At 38.1% G+C, this 27,561-nt stretch overlaps 1 protein-coding gene across 1 annotated transcript; it reads right to left on the bottom strand.

The window, feature by feature from the left end:
• Positions 1-171: 171 nt before the first annotated feature.
• On the bottom strand, positions 172-25,375 carry usp11 (ubiquitin specific peptidase 11). Its single transcript, XM_026927919.3, has 21 exons — positions 25,196-25,375; positions 20,542-20,651; positions 19,908-20,038; positions 18,136-18,253; positions 17,734-17,879; positions 16,890-16,951; positions 16,354-16,453; positions 15,810-15,983; positions 14,595-14,753; positions 13,607-13,831; positions 12,748-12,831; positions 12,185-12,279; positions 10,748-10,957; positions 9,663-9,787; positions 9,122-9,556; positions 8,560-8,630; positions 8,061-8,173; positions 6,549-6,698; positions 5,719-5,834; positions 4,751-4,839; positions 172-4,102 (listed from the first exon to the last, which is right to left on the bottom strand). Exons 1-21 carry the CDS (start codon positions 25,309-25,311, stop codon positions 3,974-3,976), a joined length of 2,958 nt encoding a protein of 985 aa, XP_026783720.3. The 5' UTR covers positions 25,312-25,375; the 3' UTR covers positions 172-3,973.
• Between the last annotated feature and the right edge of the window lie 2,186 nt (positions 25,376-27,561).

The following is a 27,561-nucleotide window of genomic DNA, read 5'->3' as shown; positions in this document are numbered from 1 at the left end:
TCATCAGGAATATCATTAAGAATTTAAAATTTCTTTAATAATTTTCTTGGTCACTGCATAATTTCATGTGTGTTATTCCTTATTATACTGTACCACAGATCTAAGCTTTAATAATAAACCAATAAAAAAATGTGGTGTTATTTAACAAAGAAAAACGTATAATCATTGATATGAAGTTTTCAGCAAGGAGATGTTTATTTAACATTTTTGGAAGGAGTCTCCAGTGCCAAGCGCTTTGTAACACTCAGAGGTAAAACTGGAACTTTGTAATGCTGCATTTTGTAGTTTCTCTGAAAACGAGCTGCATTTATTTTTCTTATTAACTTCAAGAGAAAGTAATGGGAACGACTGTTTATCCTGTGTTGTATCGCAGACATTCCACAACATTAAATGTAACTATAAACGGATAAAATGTACAATGTCCAGGACCAGGAAATCATTTTTAAAAAAAATCATGGCTTGACGTATTCATTCAACATGTAAATACGAAAGACAGAGTGATGTGAAAAATGCAGTGATGTTGATTAAAGTACAAATACGTTCGCTGTAGAAGCAGATTCAAAAATTTCAACAAGTAATTTTGAAATCCAAAAATCTTAACAGTGTGTAGTTAAGGGACATGCTGAAGGTTTTGCTGTAATGTAGCTTCTTTATAAAAACCCCTGATTATACGTCACAAGTACATGAGGTGATGAAAGTCAAATTCGTACAGTGCACAAATATAAAATTTCACTAATATACAGTTCTCATTTATTCATATCAAAATTGAAGTATACAATTATATATTCCATCTCTTAAAGTAAAATAAAAGCTCACCCTGTCCCTGCATTCAATCTGCAATAATCAAAGATATTTATTACAATACAAAAATACTGTACAGATGCATTTTAAAAATCATTAAGAGCTCTATCCAGAAAGCACTTTTACAAAAAAAACACAACCAAACAACATTCTCATCGCTCCAAGGAGTTCAATAGAAATTGCACACAAATGATGAAAAGTCAATAATATTTATATCCTGTTAAATCTGTCTGTGCTTAAAATACAACGTCTTGCTGAAAAATAGATCTCTTCTCTGTTTGTGTCCTGCAACAGAGCGTCTTTTCCAAAACGATCAAAGATAACGAGAACAGGAGGAAAAAAAAAAAAAAACACAGTTATGGAAGATCGAAGCTTCGACGACGTGAATCAGTCACTCGGCAGTTAAGAAAAATAAATAGATCACGAGTGAGACTATGCAAAGTTGTTTTCTTACATTCGCCTAAAAAATACTTTACGAATTTTCACAGAACTTTTATTGCAACAGTTTCTGACATATATCCCTGATATCACCGAGAGAAAAAGAAACGTTCAGGTGAAAATGCTAACGTGGCTAACGGTGAATAAAACGACAACACAGCCGTGATGTCACGCGCAACGCTGACTGAACTCTACGTTTTATTCATTATTAGCAAAGGTAGCTTTTTGGTTGAAATTAAAAAAAAAAAAAAAAGTTTCCTGGAAAAACTGACCCAAGATCCACAGTTCTGATGATCCATCAGTCTGTCTGGTCTTTTTGGTCCCTCTTTTTTTTTTGTTTAAACTGAAAATTAATCTCAGATGGCGCTCTACTTAAAACACACTGCAAAGGCTGCATCATTCTTCCCTATACCCTATATAGTGCACATAAGCAAAGACAAACACAGAGCCGAAATTTTAAAACACACAAACTGGCCCTAAATTACGTATAAATCAGGGAAGGGCAGATTTAAAGGAAATCTACAGCCTTTTAACTCCAACATTAGCGAATGAACACTAATTAGCATGCTACACAGTTCCACAGTAACGCCTGTTCACTGCCATGTTAGCATGAATGTGTGAAGCGCTTTCGATCGCCTGTGTCTGCGAAATCAACCCAGAGAAAAAGCACGGAGGTTACAGAGACACAGTCTGTAGCTAAAATCGTTATAAAGCCTCTCTAAATTGAGGACAAAGTCATTTTTGGTGGACAGGAATTAAGAGTAATTACATATTCAGTATGAACTGAGTGCCAGCTTTTCTGCAGACACAAATTAAGCCCAGCATTTGATGTTTTCCCTCAAAACATTTGGCCTGACACTATAAGTCAAATTAAACGTAGGCCTAATGTGTTTTAACTTTAGCTACAGCTCATAAAATATTAGTAATGGAGGGCTAAGTGGCACTTGTCTAGTAGCTTTTGTTCATTGTTATTAGCCATACTAGCATGATAACCTGTGTGATGTACTCAGTCTCCATCTGCAAAATCAAAACCATGCCAAAGCAAAAGCACTGAGGTTACAGATACACAGTCTGAAGCCAAAAGCTTTTAAAAAGATGTCCAGGGTCATTTTGGTTGCACAGAATTTAAAGGATGTCATAAATAAATCCTATTTCCTGCTAAACCCAATTTACACCTTGAAAAGATTTACAGTGTCACTCAGTTTAAAACGAGGCTTGATATGTGTCTGAAGCTAGGCATTCGTTTTAGCTTTATAGATAAACCCTTAGGTCCAAAGAGTGTGTAGTTAAATGATTAATTTGTAAAAAGAGGGTACAACTAGACATGTCTTTTCATCCAAGTCTGAAGCATAGCTTTGGAGAAGAATCTAAGGTGATGCTGGTATCTTTAAAACGTCTGGCTCCAGTACTCCAGTAGCATTTAGCTGGAAAGGAATCAAAAGCCACTAAATGCTGAAACCTAATACACTAAACACAGATTAAATAGATACTCCAGAGTTTTTTTTTTTTTTTTTTAAAAACTAATTTCTACTCACTGCATCTGTAACGCATGTGTGATTACTACAAACAATTTCAAAATGTTCCCTTGTTTACGACATGTTGACCCAAAACTCACTTGTAATGGAAGTCTAAGGGCAGTTGTTGTGGCATCAAGAAACATTTATGAGAAACACTGTTTCTGTAAAGCGCTTTTATGGATTACTTTGTCAAAGGTGTCGGTAAAATAAAAGTGTTGTTAGTAAAAAGGTCGCAGTGCCTCAGTTTCCACCTAATGGTGCACAGAGATTGCAAAACCTTCCGGAAAGTGTAAACCATCCGAGCAGCTTTTTACTATATTGCTCCAGTGTTTAAAGGTGGATAAATCTCCACAAGAACAGCTTCGATAAGACGTTCAGTCATGCGTCTCGTTTTAAATCCTTTATTCTTAGAGTCTAACCGCCGCGGTTTCTATCGTCTCGTATTTTACAGTTCAACAACTGCCCTTAGACTTCGGTTATAAGTCAGGTTGAGGTAAACCAGTTTACAGCTAGTACAGCGAGAGGTGTTGCAATGATTGTTTCTTAATAATCGTTCATACACTTCAAATGTGATAAATTTAAGAGTTTAGGTTGAAAAGTCTGGAGTACTCCTTTAATGTAATGAAAATTGAAGTTTTAGTACAATCAGGTAAAACGAGGACATCTATGTGTCTAAATATTGTGTGCTAAAAGGTATAAAGTGAGAGTGCAGCTCTTTTACCTGTGACAGCTCTACATATTTATGAACAAAAGGTGTAAATCATGCATGAGGGGAAAAAAAGCAGCGTATCGCGCTCTGAAATTCAGAAGAAGCAGCAAGTGACGCAAAGTTCACAAACGCTTGGCTGCACTCCAGAGCAACGCAGATTCTCAAGCCAGCATCAAACTGAAGCACATATCTGAAATTGCCTCGACTAGACGAACTTGTTCCTGCAGCTTCTCGTGAAGGAATAACTACAGCCTTTACCCATGATGCCTCTGCACCAGCCTGAGACACTAGCCTCTGCCTCTCACTTCCTGTCCTGGGTAATGAAAAGGCAGAAGATTCAAGTTTTTTTTTCTTTGCACAAAAAAAAAAAAAAAAAGGAATTAAAAACATTCCCTCATTAACCTGAGAGGAGGAGAGAACGGAGATATATTGAGGGAGTTGGAAGGATGGAATGCAAGAAAGAAAGAAAGGAGGAAAACAAATAAACAAACAAATAAACAGAGCTGTGTCAGTCTATCTCCATGGCCCCGCCCGGTCCGTCGTGATTGGTGGAAGCGACGTGATTGTCAGGCGGGGCGAGGGTGGGGTGCCGGATCTTGTCTTGGCGCTGGTAGAACAGAAGGTAGGCAGCGTTGGTCTGAAAGCAGAAACACAGACAGATTGATTGACTGGTTGAATTTAGTGTGTGTTTATGTATTCTCTTTGATCCATTTCCTGCCACTGATCCTCAGAGGAAAAGGTCAAACGGTTCCCTCACCAGCCTGTTTTTTTTTACTTTCATTTGAAGTTAATAAGACGAAAAAAAAAGTGCTGCTTGTTGCTGAGAAACTGCAATGCATAAAGCCCTCCATCCTGAAGACTCTGCTGTGTCGGAAGACTTTTTATTTTCCGTAGTGTCTGGTACAAAGATCTGACACTGGAGACTCCTTTCAAAAATTCTTAATAAGCGTCTCATGACAGAAAACCATATCAATGACTACACACGTTTTTTTTTTTTTCATTTATGTGGAGCGTCCATCATACACGTCCCTGTGTAAACTGTTGTAATAGAAATGATAACGTATTAGAACGAGCGCATTGATATATAAACATGATTTGTCTTACAGCCAATCAAAATCAAGAATTCAAAAGTGTTTTTTTTTTTTTTTTTTTTATCTCTTGCATTATGCACATACAGTTGAATGGAAATGTAGATATTAACAGAAAATAAATTAAATAGAAAATAGGACTGATGGGAAATTGCATATTGTCAGACTTGTGTGTAGATCTCTGAAGTCACTCTTACCACAATTTGTTCTTCTTTTGCGTAGGTCACCTTACTGTCGTCAAAATAATACCACTGGCCGTTGTCCTTGTTCCGAGCGTAGCTGGTATCTGCAGGGAAGGAGTGAATTGACAGGAAGTGTTAGATTTTAAAACAGTCTGTTTTTTGTGAATAATCAGTCATCTGAAACTTACTTATGAACACATCAAGAACCCGGTAAAGATTTTCCATAAAGCACCAGCTCAATCAAACATCAGTGAAGAACTGAATTGTGTCTGAATGCTACTAACATCGGCATTTGGCGTGATGTGATGACATGCTAAATAAAAACAGCGGAGTCTCTCTGCCAGACTGCTGCCATATTAGCCCTAACCGGTTGAATAATATATAATTATATTATAAATAATGCATATACAGTACTGTCTATAGAAGTCTTAGGCACCCTTTTTTTTTTAGTACAAACTTTGTTATAGATTTTTATTTTATGACTTCTACATTATTAATTCTGTACAAAAACATTTTAGATTCCAAACATTAGTTTTCCAGCACAAAAGGAAATGTTACAGAAAATGTTTGTATGTCAGTAAAGAAAGCAGCATCCTACATAAGAGACACTTTTCAGACAAAAAAACGTAATGAAGGCTGCTGGGTTTCACTGCAGAAATAAGAAGCGAGTCGACAGTCAAAGTCTCCAGAAGAACTGTGGCTGCTTCTGCAAGATGCTCAGTAACACTTACAGCTCAGTTCCTTATAAAACTGCACACACTGAACCTGAGATACTATTTTTTTTTTTTTAAGTAAACGGTCATCACACCAAATATTGACTTTGTTTCATTTATTACTGTTTACTGCTTTTTATAGTATTTTTTAAAATGGAGAAAGATTTAATTTCATTATTTTTGAAGGCATCTTTGCTCTACAGCATTTCTTTGCATGTGCCTAAGACTTTTGCACAGTACTGTATATTACACAGAGAGAGAGAAGCGTACAATGTCCGTCTCTGAGCCCGCCGTAGTGGTTAGACACGCCGATGAGGTCGTATCTGCTGGGAGGCTCTGAGTCTCTCCCTGTCTTCCTCAAGAGGCAGTCGGAGAAGTCCAGCTTTCTGCAAAATAGGATGAAATGCAAGGTCAAGACGGATTAAATTTTACTTCATGATGACTCATCATTTCTATAACCTGGGATTGCATTGATATGTCATAAACAACACTAGCAAAATAGTGGTGCCACATTTAAAAGGCTGTGAATTCAGCAATTCTTTAAAATTCTATGTTTGCAAAAATAAGCTATTTAAAAAGGAACAAGGGAGGGAAAAAATAATATTGGCAAATAACAGACTAATATCAGGTACTTGATACTACACCTGCTTTCATTATTATTATTATTTATTTTTATTAATTTAATAATGTGATGCTACTGTTTATTTACAGGCTTTATTCATATATTCGTATGTATTCGATGAAAATACACATGTTAAATGTACTATGCATGCTGTTTATACACTACACTGTTACACACTATTTTTACACTTAGCCTAGTCCATCTCTTTTGGTTTTAAAGCAATGTAAACTGTAAACTGTAGTTCCCAGATATACCTAACGTTAACCTCAGTTATCAGTTATAAACAACATTTATAAAAGGAAACCAAACTAATGCTTCGAACATAAACTCAGTTTTAAACATTTCTTATGTTCATCAGAGAAGAGCAAAATTTTAAGCATGTTTATTGGGTACATAATGTTTCATGTTGCAGAGAATTTTAAGAATATTCCACACTTAACTCAAATTTGAAATTAAAAAGAGCACAGGCAAAACCAACCGGAGAGGGAAGTCGACGATGGTGTCCAGCTTCTCACGGGAGTACTTGGTGTAGGAGAAGCGTTTCAGGTGGATGATGAGAACCTCAGGAAGAGACCACAGATCCAGCTTCTTAGTGGCGAGCTGGTGCTTCTTACACGTTGGACAGTACCTAAAGAACATCAGTGTACTAAGTTTATCACTCTGCCAAAACAGGTGTACCAGGTTCAGGACATATTACTGACATACTTTTTAGTGAAGTAGTCTGTGGTATGTGTAAGCAGTCAACAAACTAGCCTAGCTACCATTTGTTGTATGCAATGTCGTGAATCAGATGCTCTATTCAGCCTATTTGTTGAAGAAATACAGCCAGCTACAGCTACTTCTCAACTAAACAGCCCCCCCACAGGCATCCAAAGCCATTTCTCAAGGGTTAATCAGACGAATCAGCGCTAGCGAGTGATGACTGCTGCTAACAGTGTGCAAAAAATACAGCTGCCGTTCAGTCAGAGATGCTTAATAGTAACAGACATGCAACACTCTGGTGTGTCAGGGTCCTTACACTACCTTCCGAGTATGTAATAAACATTGTTGGCCTGCTTCATTCTCTCTGAATAGGAGGACTGACAGGTCAGTGTGTGTAACAGTATACCATAATGAGCCTGAAATGGTTAGACAGTGAAAGTTATGCTACACTGGTACAGAAAATGATCTCATAAAAGACATTCAGATGGTTTGAGTCTCTTGAAGTATAATACAAGACTTTTAAAAAAAACGTCCTTATATATGAAGTTGTTTAATTTCCTGTAACAGCAGCTCTGACTGTAGTTGCAGCTGGATTATATATTATATATATACACACATTATCTGGATTATACATTATATATACATCATCATTTCTATAGTAACAACTTACACAGCGGATGCTCCACATAATCTAAGCCTAATAATAAACAGATTAAGAAAACAAGTTGTAAGAAAAATGTCTAAGCGCTGATAAGGTGAAGTTTTCTGTTAGGAAATATTTATGTAACATTTATGGAAGGAGTCTCCAGTGTCAGACCTTTGTACCAGTCAGTACATTTTCTGACACGGGAAAGTCTTTAGGACAGAGGAGTTTGCACTTTCTGGTTTCTCTATAATATGACTTATTACCTTCAAGACGGAGAAAAAAAAGAGAGAGTGGCAAAAAAATAGTCTATAGTATATGTTTCTATAAGGGATAACAGTTTTGTGGAGGTTCCACAACCGTAAAATTAACTGTAAATGGTTGAACAGCTCAAAATTGTAATCGTTGTATGTGGTGTAAGTGGAAAAACACAATTTGAGCCATGTCGCTATAGGAAAATACATCCACCTCGCTTTGCATAAATAATCTGTCATGGACTGTTTTCCTGTAACAGCTCGGCCCATCATGTTATTCCTTACATATCTGCTCTGGCACTGTGAAGCTGTATAAAAACCATGATATTGAGTTCAGTTATATTCCACTGCTTGTGATGGTTTAAGCTCTAGTGTGTGTAATGTGGGTTACCAGGGATTTTCTTCCTCGAGTGTCTCCACAGTGGTGAAGAGTTCGATACACTCCTGCAGATGCACTGTGGTCTGCTGCTGTGGGATGTCCATGCTCTTGTCCTTGACATATTTCTGTATGGGGAAAAAACAGAAACTCCTGAAACAGTTCTCCTGAAAACTACTAGTTCTACTAATTCTCAACACTGCAACACCCAGCGTTCACACTAACAACCAAAAGATAAGGACTGATCCACTGGAGCCAATCATTTAAATTTGGAGCTTAACCACACCATGCCTAATTTGCACATAATCCAAAAAAAAAAAAAAAAAAATTCATATTTGTCCATGCAACCAGAATCGCAGCTCTGTATCACACCCCTAGATTGAACACGATCACTTTGTCACTTGCTGTAACAAATATATAATGTTCAATGACAGGATTTCATTATGAACTTTTAAATGATGAAGGTTTAGTACTGAAATGTTGTAAATGTATATCGGACTGTATACGAACTTACCTCTGCCTCGGTGTCATCGTAATATTTCTTTTTCATGTCAGGGTCCCAGTCAATGGCCACATACAGCTGATCTGTGAAGCGATGAAATGTAACATCACAACATTATAATCTTAAGATATTTAACAGGTTCTCACTCACATACACACACACACACACACATATTCTCATTCTTTACATTATCCAAATGCCCAAGGCATTTCATATATACAAGGCATTTTTGTGGAAAAAAATCTCCTGTCAATCACAGTGACATTAGCCAACTGCCAGTGTCTGTGAGTTCATGTATGTGGAAGAAGGCGGATAGCGCTTTCCTCTGAGTGTGTTACGCTGCCTTGTGACGCAATAGGAGCAACAGCTGTTTGTTCCAATTCTTTCTGAATATGCAGTGTAAAATCCCCATATAGCAGAATTGTTCTTTAAATGGTTATGTACACCAAATATTACCAAGTACCAAATACTAATACTTATTAGCAAGCGAAATGTCCGAATAGCCCGGGCTCGCTAAAACGCACAGTGAACCAGGTTGGCATTTTTAAGGTGAAATATCCTGAACATGACTCACTGTTGAAGGAAAGTGTGCTGTTTCCGTCCCCAATGCCTCGATCTGTGGTGCCGTTGGAGTTCACAGCCTGTATAGTGAAGAGCGGCTTCTTTCTTTTCTCAGCACAACACCGTCTACTCGTCTTCTTCGCCTGAGCAACGGGCTCACCACACTCTCCGTCATCCTCTTCTCCATCCTCATCCTCTTTCCCAGAAGTTTCTGCTGCAGCAGCCTGTTCCCCGTCTCCTGCATCTTGGGAGTTGTTGTCCGTGCTGCCGCATGCTGATTGGCCCTCCTCTGTGCTGCTGCCCCTGTCGGCTTCGCTGTTCGACTCCTCATCCTCCACTTTCTCCTCTCCTTCGCTGCTGGGGCTCGCTTCTGACTGGGTGCTGTTCTGCTGAGGAGGCTCTCCTGTCTTGGATGGCCCTGCCTCCTCAGACTGTTCCTCAGCCTCATCTGTATGGAAATGAAAAAAAAAGGGATGACCAAACATATATAGGGAAAAATAATACCGGTGGTGCTGCATTACTCTCCAGATCGCTAGAAAATTTAAAGACTTTACCACCACTCAGTCCATTGGTCTGATTTTTGTATATCTCATCTTCTTCGTCATTCTCTTCGCTACCGTTTTCCTCTTCCTCTTCCTCCTCCACTTCCTCTGTCGAGTCTGGCTGATGCACATATCGTCTGTAAAGGGACATCAGACTATTTTAGCTTTTGAGAAATATCCAACTGTACCGTTAGCATTATTATGAAGTTGCTAAACATCAAAAAGTGATATGTGAAAACATGTTATATTGTTGTCTATACGACTGAGACGAGGATGTTGCCGTTTTTTCTGTGGTTTTATCTTAACAAAGCAATACAAAATTGCACTGTCCAGTGAGAAACATTAATCTGAAAGCAAGATCTGAATAAATGGTTGACACCTATGTTACAATCTGCTATGAGGCTCTTAAAAAATTATTCAGACCTTCTTTAAAGCAGACAAACCTTTTAAACTTAGAGTAGCTAATTTTAAGCTATAAATTAATCTATGAGACAGGTCTAGTTCATTTCAAGGTTTCTTCCTCATGATGTCTCAAAGTTTTTCTTTGTCACTGTTACCTCTGGCTTCTTCAACGGAAATCCAGATTGCTATAAAGCTGCTTTGTGAGAATATCTATTATTAAAATGTTTGACCAACTTGTTAAATGTCTTCTACTTGTTTTTGTACTGATGGCTGAACAAAATGAGACAACATTGTGTTTGTCTCCAGTAGGGAACTTGATTTAAAGTAGCTTTAGGAAATGCAGATAAACAATCCAATTTTAGATTTACAATCCAAAGCTGTCTGTTATAAATGACTTAATTCTGCATTAATTGGACTCAAGACCAATATTATATTATGTTATATTATATTATATTATATTATATTATATTATATTATATTATATATACACACACACACACACACACACATATATATATATATATATATATATATATAGACACACACATACACACACATCTGTTATCAAGCGTAAGATAAAATAAGTCCTAAAAATAAAAATTAAGTTTGGTAAAAGAAGGCCCTAGCTGACAGTACTGTGCTATGGCTTTCAGTTTTTACTAGGCTTTCAATCATGCTTGAGCAGAAGTACTCACATGAGGCGCTGGAGAAAGAGCTGGTAAAGGGCGTCTCTGGTGCACTGTGCACGAGGCACAGCCATTAGCAGCGGGTGGCCGAACAGTGACGTGCTGTAGTTGTTTCCCCCTGAGCTGTAGTCTCTGTAGTTGGAGCGTTCCCGCATGTACACAGCCAGCAGCACCTCCTCCTCATCCTGATCCACAGTGCCGGTGCTGTTCAGCTCGTACCTGCACAAACACACCACACACAGCACATAAAATACACGTAGGCCTAAAAAACAGGGAGCTTACTGACTCAACCAGCCATCACCATAAATGCTAATATTATTAGTTCTATTAGATCAAACACTATTGCTTGTTGTTTTTTACTCACTGATTATTTTTATTTCAGATTTAGTGAACCGTTAGATTTATGCAGAAATTCAGTCATGACTAACAAACCTACTTTGCATCAGTAAACAGTAAATGAGACGAAGACATGCTTAATTTTGAACAGCACTTGTGCTGGTCAATAAAACACCATTTATGGCAATTAACTGCTGTACACACAACTGCAAGCAACAATTTAACTGTATGTAATACAAAAATTATATGAGCCCAGTAGTAGTGAACAGCATATTATAACTGATTAAGCAAACAGTCTGACATTTACACTGTAAAAAAAAAAAAGCAAAGACATTGTACAGATCATACTCAAGCTATTTAAAGCCTACGACTGAAACAACTCATGAATTATTTTCTGTGGCTCAAAGCAACACAGTGTGGTGAAGTTAAAAACTGTTTGTCAAATGTGTGAGTGCCATTTCTGTTTTAGAGACTTTAGCACAAGTATCCTTGATTGGATAGCCTATTGTTTAAATTATATACACACTGTTTTTCTTCATATTTACCCACTTTTCAAACCTAATTTATGTTGAATTTCTTTTGTTTTGAGATATATATAAAGCTGCACAGCCGGCGCATTCTCTCGCCTGCGTATGGCACAGAGACTTGAATATATTATACTGAAAGTGAAAACTGTTGGCTCAGGCTCAATGCATTCTGTTTCACGAATAATATACAGAAAGATTTGATTGCTGAACATGAAAAAGGGTTATTCTCAAACGAGCTCAACCAGGCAATGATGTTATATTAGTGACAGACTTACACAATGGGAAATCTCGCTGTGAGCTTTTAAAGCTCGGGTTAATTTCTTTCCTGCTTAATTGTTAAATCTTTGACTTTAGCGCGATATGCAAATTGTAGACTTTAAAGAGGAATGTCTTAGCCTAACAATACTAGTATTTGTCTGATTAATATTTGAGTAGGTGTTAAATTATATGCAAATGTAGTAGGAAATGGAGTAATACATATCAGTACAAGTCAGTTATACTGAAGATTACTCAGAAGAACTCAACATTACTGTCATGATCAACCTAGATGTCAAAATCTGGAAACAGATGAACCCATGCTTACACAAAGATGTCATCTCTGTCCAGTATAAGGCTGAGAGACTCATCAGCGTGATAAATCTTGTAGAAGCGATGGTTGAATACATCTGCCACTACCATCTGATAAAGGAGAGGGAAAAATTGCATTGACATTTACTTTGGTTCATCACACACACACACACACACACACACACACACACACAATGTTAAATTGTGCTGAGGTCAGATGGAAAATTATGAACACAAAAAAAATAACCTAATCTCACAAATCTTCAGCAAGGCAGAAGCTGAAAATATGTTTCAGAATAACAACATTGAACAATACAGCTTTAGCTCAAACTCAGCTGAGGGAATTTTACTGTGTTTAACAAGCAGAGCTGTGAACACAAACACCAACACACAGTGACGTTAACATCATCAGAAACCTGTTATAGAAATTGCTGGATTTCCCTGTAATATACCATTCAGTATATCGTATATTTCTTACACAATATATAGAAAATGTGATTGAAACTATGATGGTCAGAGTTTAACAAAACATGTTACAAGGAAATGGTTGTATTTGTATCTAGAGGCTCTGCCTCTCACCTTTTCTGCTGAGATAGCGGTGGCTTGAGACAGAGCAGTGCATATGTCCATCACTCGGCCAGCTTTGGGCACAACCACTCTGTACTGCAGACAGTGAGAGAGAGAGAGAGAGAGAGAGGGAGAGATTGGGGGGGTCGGCAGGGGGACAGAGAGTGAGACAGTACGAGATATAGAGAGACAGAGAGAGAGAGAGAGAGAGAGAGAGAGAGGGACAGAGAAGAGAGAGAGTGAGAGAGAGAAAGAGAGAGGAGAGAGTGAGACAGCAAGAGAAAGATAGCAGGACAGAGAAAAGAGAGAGCAAGAGCGATAGAGGGACAGAGAGAGAGGGGGGACAGAGAGTGAGACAGTAAGAGACACAGAGGGACATAGAACAGAGAGACAGAGAAAGGCGGGCAGGGGGGAACAGAGATTGAGACAGTAAGAGAGAAACAGAGGGACATAGAAGAGAGAGACAGAGAAAGAGGGAAGAGTGTGGGGGTGAGTGAGAGAGAGAGAGAGAGAGAGAGAGAGAGAGAGAGAGAGAGAGAGGGACATTTTGTTTTATTATTATAATTTTATAATAACAGGACTCTTTGTTCAGGTCCAAAGTAGCAAAAGCAGCGTATAATTGACCACACTGCCTCAGGTGGATTACACCTTTGGTTCTTAATTTACAGAACATTTCAAGAAACTAATATTATTCCTAAATATTCAGAAATGCCTAAATTATTATTATTAACATTTAAGACTGTCTCATATATTAATATTAGAAAACAGATGGCTAACGAGTAAGTACACTATCACCTGAGTTATCATTTCTGAATAAAAAAAAAAAACAGCTGTTTAAATGAACTGAGAAGATTCATTACAGGATGTTTACCTGCACAGGTTTGGCCAGCGGGTCGAGGGAAACAAAGAACACCTCCATGACCCTCTCCTTGCTGACTGGCAGGGGAACACTCAAGTAGCAGAAAGGGTCAAAGGTCACAGACACCTTTTTGCACTCAGGGCAGACCAGTGTGGATTTAAAGAGGCCGTGAAACGTGTCCACGATCACAGAGTCGTTCCGTCGCCTGTGGTTACACCATGCCTCATCTGCCACTTCCTGTACAGGCGAGAGAGAGACAGATCCACCACTTTTCGTCTCTGTTAATTTTCCCTCAAACAATATCACAGCAGATACAGAGCTGCACGTCATGCTGTATTGTGCATTTTAGGAAGAGGTTTAGGAAAAGGAAGAGGTTTATGTCAAATGCTATTATTAGGTAAAGTAAAGGAAGTCTATCTCATTCAAAATCTTTTTTGTTCTTCATATACATGGTTCAAATAGCATTGCTGAGTTATGACAATTCAATGCATTTAACCCTTTAGGAGGCAGGACCTAGGGGGCTACCAGCCTGCACTTAAGAGAAAAAATTATTTTGAGTATCCAAGATGGCTGCCTCCGTAATCTTACAGAATTTAACTACATGCTAAAGTTTCATATTTGCATAAACTACATTAAGTTACACTGTGTCTTAAACCATCAGCAAGTCATATATTTATGGAATATTTTGCGGGAGATAGACTTCTATTTCTTGTTAGCTTGTTGGGTGAAAAATGGAAAGTGGAACATTAAAATGTATGCTTAACATACTGCACTGATGTTGATCATTTATTGGTCCATATTGTATTGCAGGTTCTGTGATGACATTAGAAATATACTACTCCATAAAGTGCGAAGTCCCCATCATTCTATCATTGTGTCATTACACATGAAGTATTACACATTTTAAACTGCCATTAATCAGCACTACAGGTTTGTGGTTTGTGTATGCAACCTCATATGAACTGATACATGTGCGGATGTGCTTGTGTTAAGTCAGTACCTGGTCTGGTCTGCCGTCTGCGTCCTTGAGCTCAATGTACTCTTTGTTCTTGACGCGGTTCAGGTCCTCATGCAGGCCGTCCAGCAAGAAGGACAGAAGCTCCTGGGAGTCGTGCTGCTGGTAACCCAGGAACTGGGATGCAAAATGGCCCACCTTGGTCTGCACACACACACACACACACACACACACACACACACACACACACACACACACACACACGTTATAGGCAGAATAAAAAAGGCCACATACTACACTGCAACAACTGGAATGCTAAAATTTCTCCAAAACGATTTGAGAGACTGATAAACTCTTACAGAAAACGTTCACTTCAAGTTATTGTTGCTAAAGGTGGTTCTACATGGTACTGAATTAAAGAGTGTACTTAATTTTCCCACGTGGTTCCTGAACAATGGTTTACTTTTTGAGCAAAAATGACTAATATTGAAATCTGTTGTGTTGTCACCTGAGGTTATTTGTTTGTAGAAGTTAGTTGCTATTTAGGCCCTGATAAATAAAAACCCAGAACTCTAAGAGGGTGTACTTTCTTTTTCCTATGACTGTGTATGTATATCTTGTATCCCAAGGCATTCTATTAGCTATACAGTTAATATTACGCATTAATATTGTATGACATGATTCTACTTTTAGTAGAAGTGCCACTCTGAATAACAGTTGATTATTTTCCAATATCAGCACATCTTTAAGTGTTTTATTCCTCTTATAAGACAGCAATCTACCTATGATTAGAATGTTTCAGAAATTAATAAAAACAAGTTAGTTCCTGGTACGCTATAATAGCAATTCTAATAGCAAAAAAATTGCTGCTTGTTGTAGAGAAACCGCAGCCTCATCTATCCTGAAGACTTTCCTTGTGGTGGACCTCAGACTGACAGCTCTGACACTGGAGACTCCTTCCATAAATGTTAAATAAGATTTGAGAATTCAACAGCGCTGTGGTATAATTAGAATTAAACTTTCTTTAAACATAACAAGCCACAAAAATGTAAATCTCTTCAGCATATTTTAAAAATTCTTTGAGACTTATAACTATACACAGAGCTGCCAGTTTATAAGGTATACCTAACAGCCAATATACAGGAAATTCACTATGTGTTTTTATTTAAACATTTGTTCTCATAGTTTAGAAATTCACAATTAAAAAAAAAAAAAACATTTATTGTTCGATATGCTTAATTATGTATGAGCTTTCCTCACTTTAAAAACACGTGGCACTACAGAATAGTGTCTCCCTGACCACATCTGCTTGATGACGTCGGCGTAGGCCTCTGCGATCTCACCCTTCATGCCCAGAGGGTTAGTGAAGTTCAGCTCGTCTAGGTACAGGTTTCTCAGGAAGTACTCCGTCAGCGGGGGTGTGTTGCTCAGACACTGAGATCGTAGAAAAGCACAGTAGAAGATCACGTTATTAGAAGGTATTAGAATGTCTGACAACAAAACCAATCAATATTGCCTTTTGGTTAAATCTTGTGTATATACTAAATGTATAAAGTTTTAAATCCAACAAAATGTATAAAATCACAGTTAATTTCGGATGAATATTAGATTTCCATGCTTAGTATCAGATTCAACCCAAATAAAAACAATGATCAGAGCGAAAAGGAAATAGACTACACTGATATTATTAGCCCGGGTAAATCTAAATTCTTAATCCTTAACTATTCAATGCAGTCTGCTCACGTTAGCGTGATAATCCTGTTTATAATAAAATAAGTGTATGATGTAGAAGATGATCATAAACCTGTAGAGCAGAGTTCATGAAGCAGGTGTTGCCCAAGTTAGTGAGACCACACACTCCAGGCTGCCCTCGGTACATGTCCTGCTCCTCCATAGAGTTCCTCCTTGAAGCACACGACCAAAGATTAAAGGAATAGTTCACAGAAGATTTACTTTTACACAAATTACTCCATCTTTGGCACCTGATGTTTGTTTTAGTTTTACACTGGAGGGACAAGGATAAATATGCCTGTGTTTTCCATGTTCCGCAGGAATAATATCCCAAGTGACCAGATTTGTCATAATACAGGTTGGAAAAAGCTAGAGAGCTTACTGATGGATTTCAGCCTACTGTATCGACGTCACAAATTACAAGAGTTACAAAGCACAAGAGTGATGCTCCAGCAAAACTATATACAGTGCACGAGAACAGTGCATGAGAATATACAGTGTATTGAGAACCACCGTGGTGGCGTTTGATCTGGAATGTGGTACAGTGTAAAATAGCTTGTAGCCATGAAGCATATTCCATAGTTTGGGTCCGAGCGCAGGTTCACTCACATGATCTGAGGTCTGGAGCTGGGCCATGTGCCATCTGCATTCCTCATCTCCATGATCACTGTCTGCAGAACGAGCAGAGCATGTTATAACACACACACATACCCACCCACACACACACACAACAAACCACACACTCACACCACATCAGAGTTTCCTAGATGACAGCCAAATCTCTCCATATTACTAGACAGACAAAATCCTTACAGACAATCCTGAATCTGAAACTAGTTGAAAAATGCTTAAAATGGTATTTAATATAAAAACAATAGGTGTGTACCTATCTCTTTTAGGTTTGACAACTCCAGCCTTTCTTAGAATCATCAGAGCAGGGAAGAATCAAAGTTCTTATAGCTGAAACAGGTCAAATCTTAAGCTCTGTATCTGACAAAATACCCCTTATATAGTGCACTAAATGGCCAATCGGTAGTGATCTATTAATTGCTGTCGAGTTGTAGTTTGGCTGTTTTGCAAAATTATTCATCTAGAGTCATCTAGCTGAAGCTAAAGATGTACCAGTTAACATATTATGTCTCTTTTGTTTCTCGCTCTTGAAGTTCATTTAAAAAAAAAGAAGAAGAAGAAAAACTTGAGAAACCGCATATTACTGAGTCACCTATCCTGAAGAATTTTCCTTGTCTGAAAACTTGAAGGTACAGCTTCACCTCTGACTGTTACAAAAGCACTGACACTGGAGACTCCTTCCATAAATGTTAACATCCCCTCACAGAAACATTCACCATGTTAACAATTACACAGGTTAATTAGATTCATTCATAATCATCTCAGCGGAAGGTCCTCATAAGGCTAGTAAGACAAAAGTGTGTGTGTGTGTGTGTGAGATTACCATGCCCGTGTTCAGACAAGCATCCAGCACAGTCATGTGGAGGTTTCGTAGCCTCTCGCAGTTGTTATCAGAGCTTTTCATCCACAGCCGTGGTTCAGCGTCCTCCGCTACCTCAAACTCCCTCTGTATAACCTTCTGAATGCTGACTGTCCACACACACACACACACACACACACACACACAAATGTCTATAACACAACAAGGTCACCCTCAATTGTTCCCAGAAGGCCTGAGCCTGACCTAAGAGGCTTCTCGGCCAATTCTGCGGAACTTAACGAGCTGCTAAATATAAATGTGTTATTCGTAAATATTCTGCTTGGCAGAAACAAGCCATTCATCCCACACTGCTCTGACTCCAGTCTCCCTAATTTATATGAAAACTCATTAAAACCTGTTACTCACGTATGGTGTCTGCTCGGCTGAACTGGGCCGTTACCATGCTGTCCATGTCACTGTGCAGACACAGGAAGATTTCCACAGGATAGATCTCAACTTTCAGTGTACTGGGAAGATCGATGACCTGGAGGAAACAAATAATGTTCAGAATTCAAAAAACAAGCCAATGAGTGAGACAATGGTCAGGAAACAAAACTGAACCCTGTTTATCAAATCCAAGCAGCATGTAGAGTGGAAACTGGGATCAATTACACAGCAAGGACAAAAAGTAATGCGGAAATATTCCAGTTTTAATGTCAGAAATGCATAACCGCATTAACTGGGGAAATGTTGTATGTGAGGAATAAAACACTTGTATGCGTGCTGTTGTATGAAGATAATGAACGAAGGGGTGGTGTGATGAAGCCTGACGTGAACCGGAGTTACTGTTACCACTCTGAAGTTAATTATTTTCCATATCAGCATGTCCCCAAGTGTTTTATTACTCTTACACCGCAGCAATTAAAAAAATAAAAATAAATTTAACAAAGAACAACATACTGGATCATTTTATCCAGTTATAGTTACAGTTAATGTTATCCGCAAAAAAAAAAAAGTTACTTGCGTCACTTACATAATAACTACGTTTATGTATATAGCTATAAACAGTCATCCCCTCACTTCTCTTTTTTCTCTCTCAATGTTAAAAAGATTTAAAAAAAAAAAAAAAAAAAAACATGTTTCTTGTCATATTGGATACAGAAATTGGGAAGTGCAGAAAGTCCTCTGTGCTGAAGATTTCCCTCTGTCTGAAAACTTAAAGTTACAGCTTAGCCTCTAACTGTTACAAAGTGCCGACACTGGAGACTCCTTCCACAAATCCTAAGCAAACACCTCCTTTTTCACCATATCAACAGTCTGTTTATGTGGAGCGTCCATCACACAAGTCCCTGTGTAAGCTGTTACTACAGAAATGATAACGAATTAGAATGAGTGAATTACTATAACCCTATGATTCGCCTTGTAGCTGGAACTTTCAGAGCTGCTGTTTAAAGAAAATTAATCAACACCAACAAATTCTGACCAATCAGAATCGAGAATTCAGATGGATCTTTCTCATGTTTTGCCCATTCTTGGATCTTTCTTGTGTTTTGGCCAAAATAAAGCCACTTGGCTTTTTTCAAAAATATTTGCACATTTTAGCCTTTTCTCTGCTCCGACGCACCTGATCAAACGAATCCGCTTTTTAACAGCCCTTCCTGAGTGTGAGTTGAGTCACATTTGTGTATTCAAATTATTGTATATCAAAATAGCTTAATTGATCTGTGGTGAGATATTGTAGGGAAATTTGAGATTGCACAATGCATTTCCTATTTCCTAAAGAACTGCATCATAACAAATCAACGCAAGATTGAAAATTTACACTAGGAGTGTACAATATTTAAAAAAATCTCCAATCGTCTACTTGTTACTCTGAAGCTGGTCAGTGTTGTATGTACTGTGCACTGACGACACTCACGATATTCCCAGAAAAGCACAAGTATAATTTAGCACAATCATTTTATTTATTTATTATACGACCCACCCTTTTTTTTTTATACCTGTGATTCTCACATATCCATGAATTTCTAAAGATACTGTTATACACACACAGGGTTAACATCAGTAAAGCTCACATCAGCCTTCCATATCTGAAAAAAAGGGTTCAGTGCATACCTTCTTTATAGAAAATTAGCAATATATTTGAAATAAAATAACCAGCATTGTGAACAAATTTTCATTTCAGTTTTACTTTGTACCTTTCTTTCAAGAGCAGGCTGGTCATCCACCATGCCGTACCATGACAGCAGTTTACGCCAGGCTTCTGCTGGGACCAGGATGAAGTCCTCGCTTTCTACCAGCCTCTCTTTCAGCCTGTACGAGTCCAAATCTGCACATAACACACACACACACACACACACAACTTACAACTTTCTCCAAACAGAAAGAATGCGTACAAGAGGTCTAGTCTAAAAATCTAGCCATTTATTCATTTTTACTCAAAAGCCACAAAGTTCCAAAACTATTTTCTTGGTTTCTGAATCCATAAGACTGAGTTCTGAGTTATTTAAATCATTTAAAAGTATATTGAAAACTTTAAGGCTCTTAAAAAAAAAAAAAATTCAGAGAAAAAGAGAAACTTGAGGCAACCAAGCTGTAACTAAGTGCAGATACAGTGTTTCATCCAATATTTGGAGAACAAATATAAATCTTTATATAACTTTATATTATATATTATATATAACTTTATATTACCAAAAAGATAAGATGGAAATGCTCACACTACAAATGTTCGTACACATTCGTAGTCCATGTATTTAGATGTGCTGAAATATGTTTCAGTTTCCTTATCAAATCTAGCAATCCCTTACAATTCCTGATTTTAGGGCTCACCATCAAACAGGTCTGTATTATCGATCTTTCCAGGAAATGACGGGGAGTTCTGATCGCCGCTCTTCACGTACTCGTTCCACAACCCGAACCATCTTCTGCCCACCAGATACCTGCAGAACAGAGCCATGATCATGAAAGACTCAATGGAATTCACATCCACGACAATTACACATTAAAACTACATGACTGGTGGTCAGTCCTGTCAGTGTAATGGATCTGTCTTGTCCAGTAGTAAAGGGTGTTAAAGGAATATCCCAGTAATTAACACATTTCACTGTACTGAGAAAAGAAAGAAACGCATGTTTCCTCTAAACACACTCATCATGGAAGTCTAAGGGCAGCTGCTGAGGCATCACAAAACATTTATTCATGGATCTGGCAAGCAAAGATTTTTATAAATTAAGCTCTGAACCTGTATAAATCATCCTTCGTGGTTAATAATTAAGATAATTAAGAAAAGAAAAGCATGAGCAACCGGAACTGCTTTTGGATGTTACCACTGGATAAAACTACTGATACCACAGTGCTGTTGAATTCTCGAATCTGATTGGTCAGAAGGGGTTGATTAATTTTCTAGAACAGCAGCTATGTCACTGGACTGCAATTCAAGTGATGAGTGTATATTAATGTGCTCAGCCACATAACCTAAGGCTAATTAACAATAAATGCATTTATAATAGTGTTGTCCTTTTACAAAGAAAAACATGTGATCACTGAATATTTAACGTTTACGGAAGGAGTCTCCAGTGTCAGTGCTTTGTAACAGTAAAGCCTTTCGCACCGCTTTAGTTCCAGAACTAAATTTACAGGACTAAAGTACTGGGTGATTTTGCGCGAACTATTTCCCAGTACCGCTTAAAGGGTTGCATTCGCACCGACAGTGAGCACTAGGAAGTGACGTAAGCCGGTTGACAGCGACGTCATTTGTGCGCGGCGTTCAAAAACGGAAACAAAGAACAACAACGTAAACAACCGGAGGATGGAGGACGCTGTGATCGGAGCTGTGTTTTTGTCGTGTCTCGCGTCCATCTATCACCATTCTCCATACTTGCGAAGTAAGTTGACACTACAGTATGTTTACAAAGCGTTTTAAATCTTGTCGGGTGAGGGAGTTTTCGTACACGTTTGGCCAATCAACGTCTACTTACGTCACGGATAGTACCAGTTGTGCTGGTTAGACCCTGCTCCGGAGTAGGAGCTAATTTGGTTCTCGAAAAAGGCAGTCCGGTACTAAAAATCGCACCCAGTTCCGGAGGTGTGAAAATGCCAAAAAGTGGGTCGTTCCACAATTAGGTCAGGTACTATGAAAAGCTTCCCGCGGTGCGAAAGGCCCTGGTCAGCACGTTTTCTGCCACATGAAAGTCTTCAGGGGTTTAAGCTTTCTGGTTACTCAGTAACAAGACAAGCTGCATTTTTTTTGTTTGTTTTCTTTTATTAACTTCACGAAAGAGAAGACAAGCGAGGCTGGTCAGGAAACGACTGTTTACAGTCACTATAATGTAACTGATATCAGAAACTAACTTGTTCTGCAGCCGTTCCACAACACTTAAATGTAACTATAAACTTCATTTCTTACATAATAAAAGTTTTGGTAAACATTCTCTCCTGTCTGTATCATCCTAAACTCTTTATTCTAAGAGTGTAAAATAAATAAATCAATGTTTATCGGCTGCCCCAACACCTTCCCTTAGACTGTCATACAAGTCAGTTTTGAGTAAACCAGGATTCTGTGTTTTTTATTTCTCAGTAATTGTGTTGTAATAATCACACAAAAGCTACAAAGACACTGGATAGTGACTGGGTTGAAAAACACTGTGGAGTCTTCTTTTAAAAGATAAATACACACAGTTCTTATTGCACAGCTTGGCTCCAGTGTTGCCAGATTGGGTAATTTCTGTTCACAAATATGTTTACTGTGATTATATGCACAGAGAAGAATGTTTGCTGTGATTAGACGCACACTAGAGAAGAAAACGCCTTTAAGCAGATGTAGCAAACACAGGTCATGATTTGGGTGTGTTTTGAAAGCTGTATCATGCAAATCCATTGCATCACCATGAAACTACAAAATAACTTCACACCCAATAATTCATCAAAACTGACAACTTGTTTCTTCCTGTAAAGTATGTGTTTTATTTGAAGCGGTGTTTCTTTCTTGGAACCGACTAATTAGGTTCTACTGGAGACTTTTAAAACAATCTGGCAACACTTTCTTGCATTTTTGCACCACGGTATCAGTACAAAAACGAAACTACTCCAGGATCCACGTCAGAGGGGAGGCACACCTTGGCCTGAAACACAAAAGTGAAACTTTGGAAAAAACCCTGCTGTGAAACTATAATGCAATTATCCTTCCACACACTACAACACCAGCCGAGGGCCAAATCTGAAAAGCTTGTTTAAATCCACGCAAAGCTGACTAGACTGCTCATTTATCAGGACTTTTCATAAAGAAGGCATTAAGGACATTATGTCTAAAAGGAAACATTATTTCAGCCTATGTAGTGCACTTCCATAGAGCTTAGGAATATATTTGGGACTAAACCCAAGAGAAAGTGAATCCTCATTTCTACTCTTTTTTGTAGAAGTATTTACATCCTCACTCAAAGAAATAAAGGTACAAACTGTCCCTTCCTTCCTTGCTCCTGAATGAGTACCTGTGGTACCAGTACCGGTAGTTCCCTTTGGATGCATTTTTCACCTGTGATGCACCTTTAATTGCCCTTTAAAGTAAAGATTTTTTTTTAAGTATGTATCAAGTATAAAGAATTATTTTTAAATTAGTTTATGTACTAAAAGTACAAAAGATGCACCCTTGATGCTGCCACACTTCAACACGATAAAGTATCTCTACCTTTGATTTTATTCTCTGTTACTGTACTATTAGCTCAGAAGCAATAATCTCATACATATAATATATGGTCTACTACAGTGCTCCTTCAACTTCCAAGGACCCCCTCAGTATGGATTTATTTCATGAATATTATTAAAAATTTTAAATAATAATTTTTGGAGTGATAGCGCTTTCTGTTCCTGAATGTTCCACTGACAGTACACATTAGGGCTTTTCACGCCTCCCTTGACCCCGGGTTATCATCGTTCTAAACCCCACTTTTAACCCTGGGTAGAGAAATGTTTCACACTTGTAATTTAGAAGCAGAGTTAGCTCCGCTTTTTGCCCGGGGTTATGAAATCAGTGTTAGAATGTTACTGGCTAGATGCTTAGCCACAGACACTCAATCAGAAAGTGAACAGTGCCTGTATTTTCTTGAATTGATGCAAAAGCATGAGACAAGCGGTTATTTAAACCGGCTGCATGCTGTATTTATCAAATCATGGCTGCTGACACTGTAAATATGCAAATAAGCACGTTAACCCAGGGTTTAGGAATGTACAGTGTGAAAAATCAGATTAGGAATACCCAGGATTACTTGTTAACCTTGTTAAGCAATGTGAAACGTGAAACAAGATAACAAAGGATTCTGTTTACCCAGGGTTTAGAATGACCCAGGATTAACCATTTCAAGTGTGAAAAGCACTATTAGGTCTGAGGTGACTTTAGTGCTTGGACCCCTAAATATAGGAACTTTGGAAATGTGGGTTCCACTACTATACCAAAATAAAATAAATTAAAAAAAATAATAATAATAAAATCACCGACCCCTTGAGGATCCCTGGACCCCACTTTGAGAACCACTGGTCTTCTACACAGGCTGTGTAGTATGCACTATGTAGTGTGCTTCTATAGGGTTTAGGAAAACATTTGGGACTGAACCCATGAGAAAGTGAAACCTCATTCCTACCTTAGACTGTATAATCCTTTATAGCCTACAATTTCAGAAGTGAAGGTAGTAAACTGCACTTTTCCTGGTTGTTGGAGTGGTACATATTTTGTACCTTGAGTAATTATTTTTAAAGTTACACTGTATTAATGTTGTAAAGTGAAATATATGTTACTGAAGGCACAAGGGATGCGCCGTGACGTCACAGTTTATTTCTGAGAGTGGATTTAGAAAGTGGACAACTAATTTAGGCTAAAACCATAAAAGAAATTCATACTATCCCCTTAAACCCTAAACAGCAGCAAAGTGAAGGAAAGTGAGCACGTGAACCTAAATGTTTTTATGTTTAGATGCTGCTGTCGAGTGCTAATATCTTACCTGAATAAAAGTCGTGTCAAAGTTAGGACTTTTTGGCAACTTTTTCAACGCAGTTCTCATAAAAACAAAGAGAAATTTCAGCATTCAGCTTATACGAAAATGAAACTAACATTAAGTTATATAATAAAGTGTTTTAGTACACAAATAAACGAGCAGAAAGTTCATTTAGGACTAAAACCTCTGACAGAACGAAAGAAGTTGTTAGCATGCTAGCTAGCTAACTATTTTTCATACCTAAAGTATATTTCACAAAAATAAATTAAAACTTCTAAATTAAATCAATAAACCTGATTAATAAGTGGTAAACCGATAACAGTCACGGTGTATAGAGTGAATTAGCTGTTAGATTTGGGCTGAATTCCTGTATGCTACGTGTATAAGAGCATACTACGTTCCCCTACTAAAAAGTATATAAAATTAGTACGCAGCGCTGTAGCTACGCATACTACTTAGTACGCTAGTATGCGGTGCTGAGGCGGTAGTGGCAGCCTTACCAGCAGTCCCCGAGCCGGAGCTCCTGGTTCTGGATTAAACTCTCGATTTCTCGCCGCTGTGTTTCTAACCCAGGAGGCTCTGCGGCCGCCGCGGTGCTGCTAGTAGCCATAACCATAAGTCATAAATATTTGAAAAAGCTCCTAGAGTCACCCGCTGCATAGAAACACCGGACTGGTATATGCCGGAAGCAGGAAGTAAATTTGGATGACGACTTCCTCATTCGGGAGGGTGGGGGGCGTGGCGGGGAGGGTTTGGGTGAGAGTGGGTGTGGCTTGTTTTCTTTTTATGTTTGGGTTGTTAGGGGCCCAAGCACTGTACACATTTTAATGATGTAATTAATTGCTCAACTCTAATATTTCATTGTCAAGCTATTCATAGATATGAAATTTTAGCCTCCCTGATATCTGATATCACCTCCATCCATCACTGCTCACGCTCCTCTGGCTTCACGCACAGGTTCAAGTTCAAGTGGAGTGTATTGTCATTTCAGCCATATACAAGTAAATAGTGAAACGAAACAATGTTTCTCCAGGACCAAGGTGCTACATAATTTATACATAAAGTGCACAAGTGCAAACAGACAGTACAAGACAGTACAATGACTACTGGGACAGACAATGGGCACAGTAAGTCCCAGTGCAGCACCGACCAGTACACAGTTCTGTTTAAAGTGAACCTAGTGACAATAGTGCAAATAGTACAAGAGTACAATACAAGTAGCTGAAATAGTGTAAACATAAGTGTAAACATAAGAGTAGCAGCCTATGTACAGTATAATATAGTGATTATTGTAGCAGCATCAACATGTGCAAAAATGTGCAGGTGAGCATCAATTTCAGTGTACAGATATTTCCTTTTTCCAAAACTCCCATGGGGTTTAGAATTTAGATTATGTTAAAAAGTACTGGTTTTAAGTGAGAATTTTCTCACGTACACTCGTTTTCTTCTCACAGAGCGGTTCCTCTAGTTTCCTCACTCTGTCCTCCAGGCTGGATGTCCAGCACGGCATGAACACCTGACCCTGATTGACTCTGATTCTTCACCTCAGCCTCGAAAGAGAAAGTGCACCATCCAATGCTGCTGGCTTTATTTACCTCTACACACACACACACACACACACATTCCGACACCTTTGTGGACCCACAAAGAATTTGTGGAGACAAAGCAAAAACACTTCTGGAGACTTATCAGTCATGCAAACAGCTAGGGGACAAATGTAAAAGAGAAAAGGTGTCCAAAGAGTGTCTAAATGTGAACGAAGTAACTTCAGGCCCAACTTGTCAGTCATGACCTTAAAATTTTGGTGTCTGGTTCTGCAAACAAAAAACTTTAGTATTGTTTTTTCCTGATCCTATATTTCCATTTTAAATTATCCAGCTACAATAGCCAGGAATGGCAGACTGTGAGTCTGACACAAAAGTCTTCAAACTGACCAACACCTTCACAGTGCTGAACAGGTGAAAAGGTGGGCAGTGGATCAAACCACTGTGAGGCATATTAGGCCCGCCCCCCCCCCCCCAAAGTCAAATAATAGTTTTATGTTTCAGTGTAAGTATTAAATGTAAATGTTAAATATAAGTAGTAAAATTAAATATAAATGTTAAATATAATGTTAAATATAAATAAATGTTAAATATAATTATAAATGCTATATATAATTTTAAATATTAAATGTAAATGTAAATGAAAACGTATAAGTGAAATGTTTCTTTTATATGCTAATTGCCCCGCCCTCTCATATGCTAATTGGCCACGCCCTCTCGGAGTGTGCGTCATGGGAAAACGCAGCGCCAGAAGGGTTGCCAGGTTTACACCATATCCTACTATATTTGGCACAAAATGAGGAAGTGAAAAGCAAACCTGCTGATTGCCTTTTTTTGGGCTGAAATTTAAAACAGACAGATTTACACTTTCTGCGTTTAATTTTTCCCATATCATGTTATTTCCTTAAAAAGATCTACACTCTCTGCATTTAAATTTTCCCTTTGTCATGTTATTTGCTTAAAAAAAAGATTGTAAATTTTAAATGTAAATTAATCAAATACACCACAAAAAAGATTATTTAATGTAACGTGTATTAAACTTGGCCAATATTTTCAGTTTCAGTTTTTTTAGTTTGATTTCAACAGCAGACAAAAGAAAAGAGTGAATGCTTCCTGTAGTGTCTTTATACAGAAGAAATAAATAAGCCTCTTTTCCCCACAGGATATAATGGAGCCTTAACAAACATGTCAATTCGGACAGGACATGCATGTGTTTATATCTCTGGCGACACTTTCCATCAGCGTGTCACAAGGTGGCGGTAAAGCACAATATACCTGTGCGCCATCTGCCGTAGCTGAAGAAGAAGAAGAAGAAGAAGAAA

Source organism: Pangasianodon hypophthalmus, chromosome 8, assembly GCF_027358585.1.
Source record: "Pangasianodon hypophthalmus isolate fPanHyp1 chromosome 8, fPanHyp1.pri, whole genome shotgun sequence".
NCBI lineage: Eukaryota > Metazoa > Chordata > Actinopteri > Siluriformes > Pangasiidae > Pangasianodon > Pangasianodon hypophthalmus.
This window is presented reverse-complemented; position numbering and strand designations above follow the sequence as displayed.

Excerpts from the sequence above, each read along its gene's own strand:
- usp11 (XM_026927919.3), bottom strand. The coding sequence starts at position 25,311 with ATGGTTATGGCTACTAGCAGCACCGCGGCGGCCGCAGAGCCTCCTGGG. Across the intron at positions 20,039-20,541 it reads TAATACAGACCTGTTTGATG|ATTTGGACTCGTACAGGCTG; the intron begins GTGAGCCCTAAA and ends TGTTATGTGCAG. Across the intron at positions 13,832-14,594 it reads CAGACGGCAGACCAGACCAG|GAAGTGGCAGATGAGGCATG; the intron begins GTACTGACTTAA and ends TCGCCTGTACAG.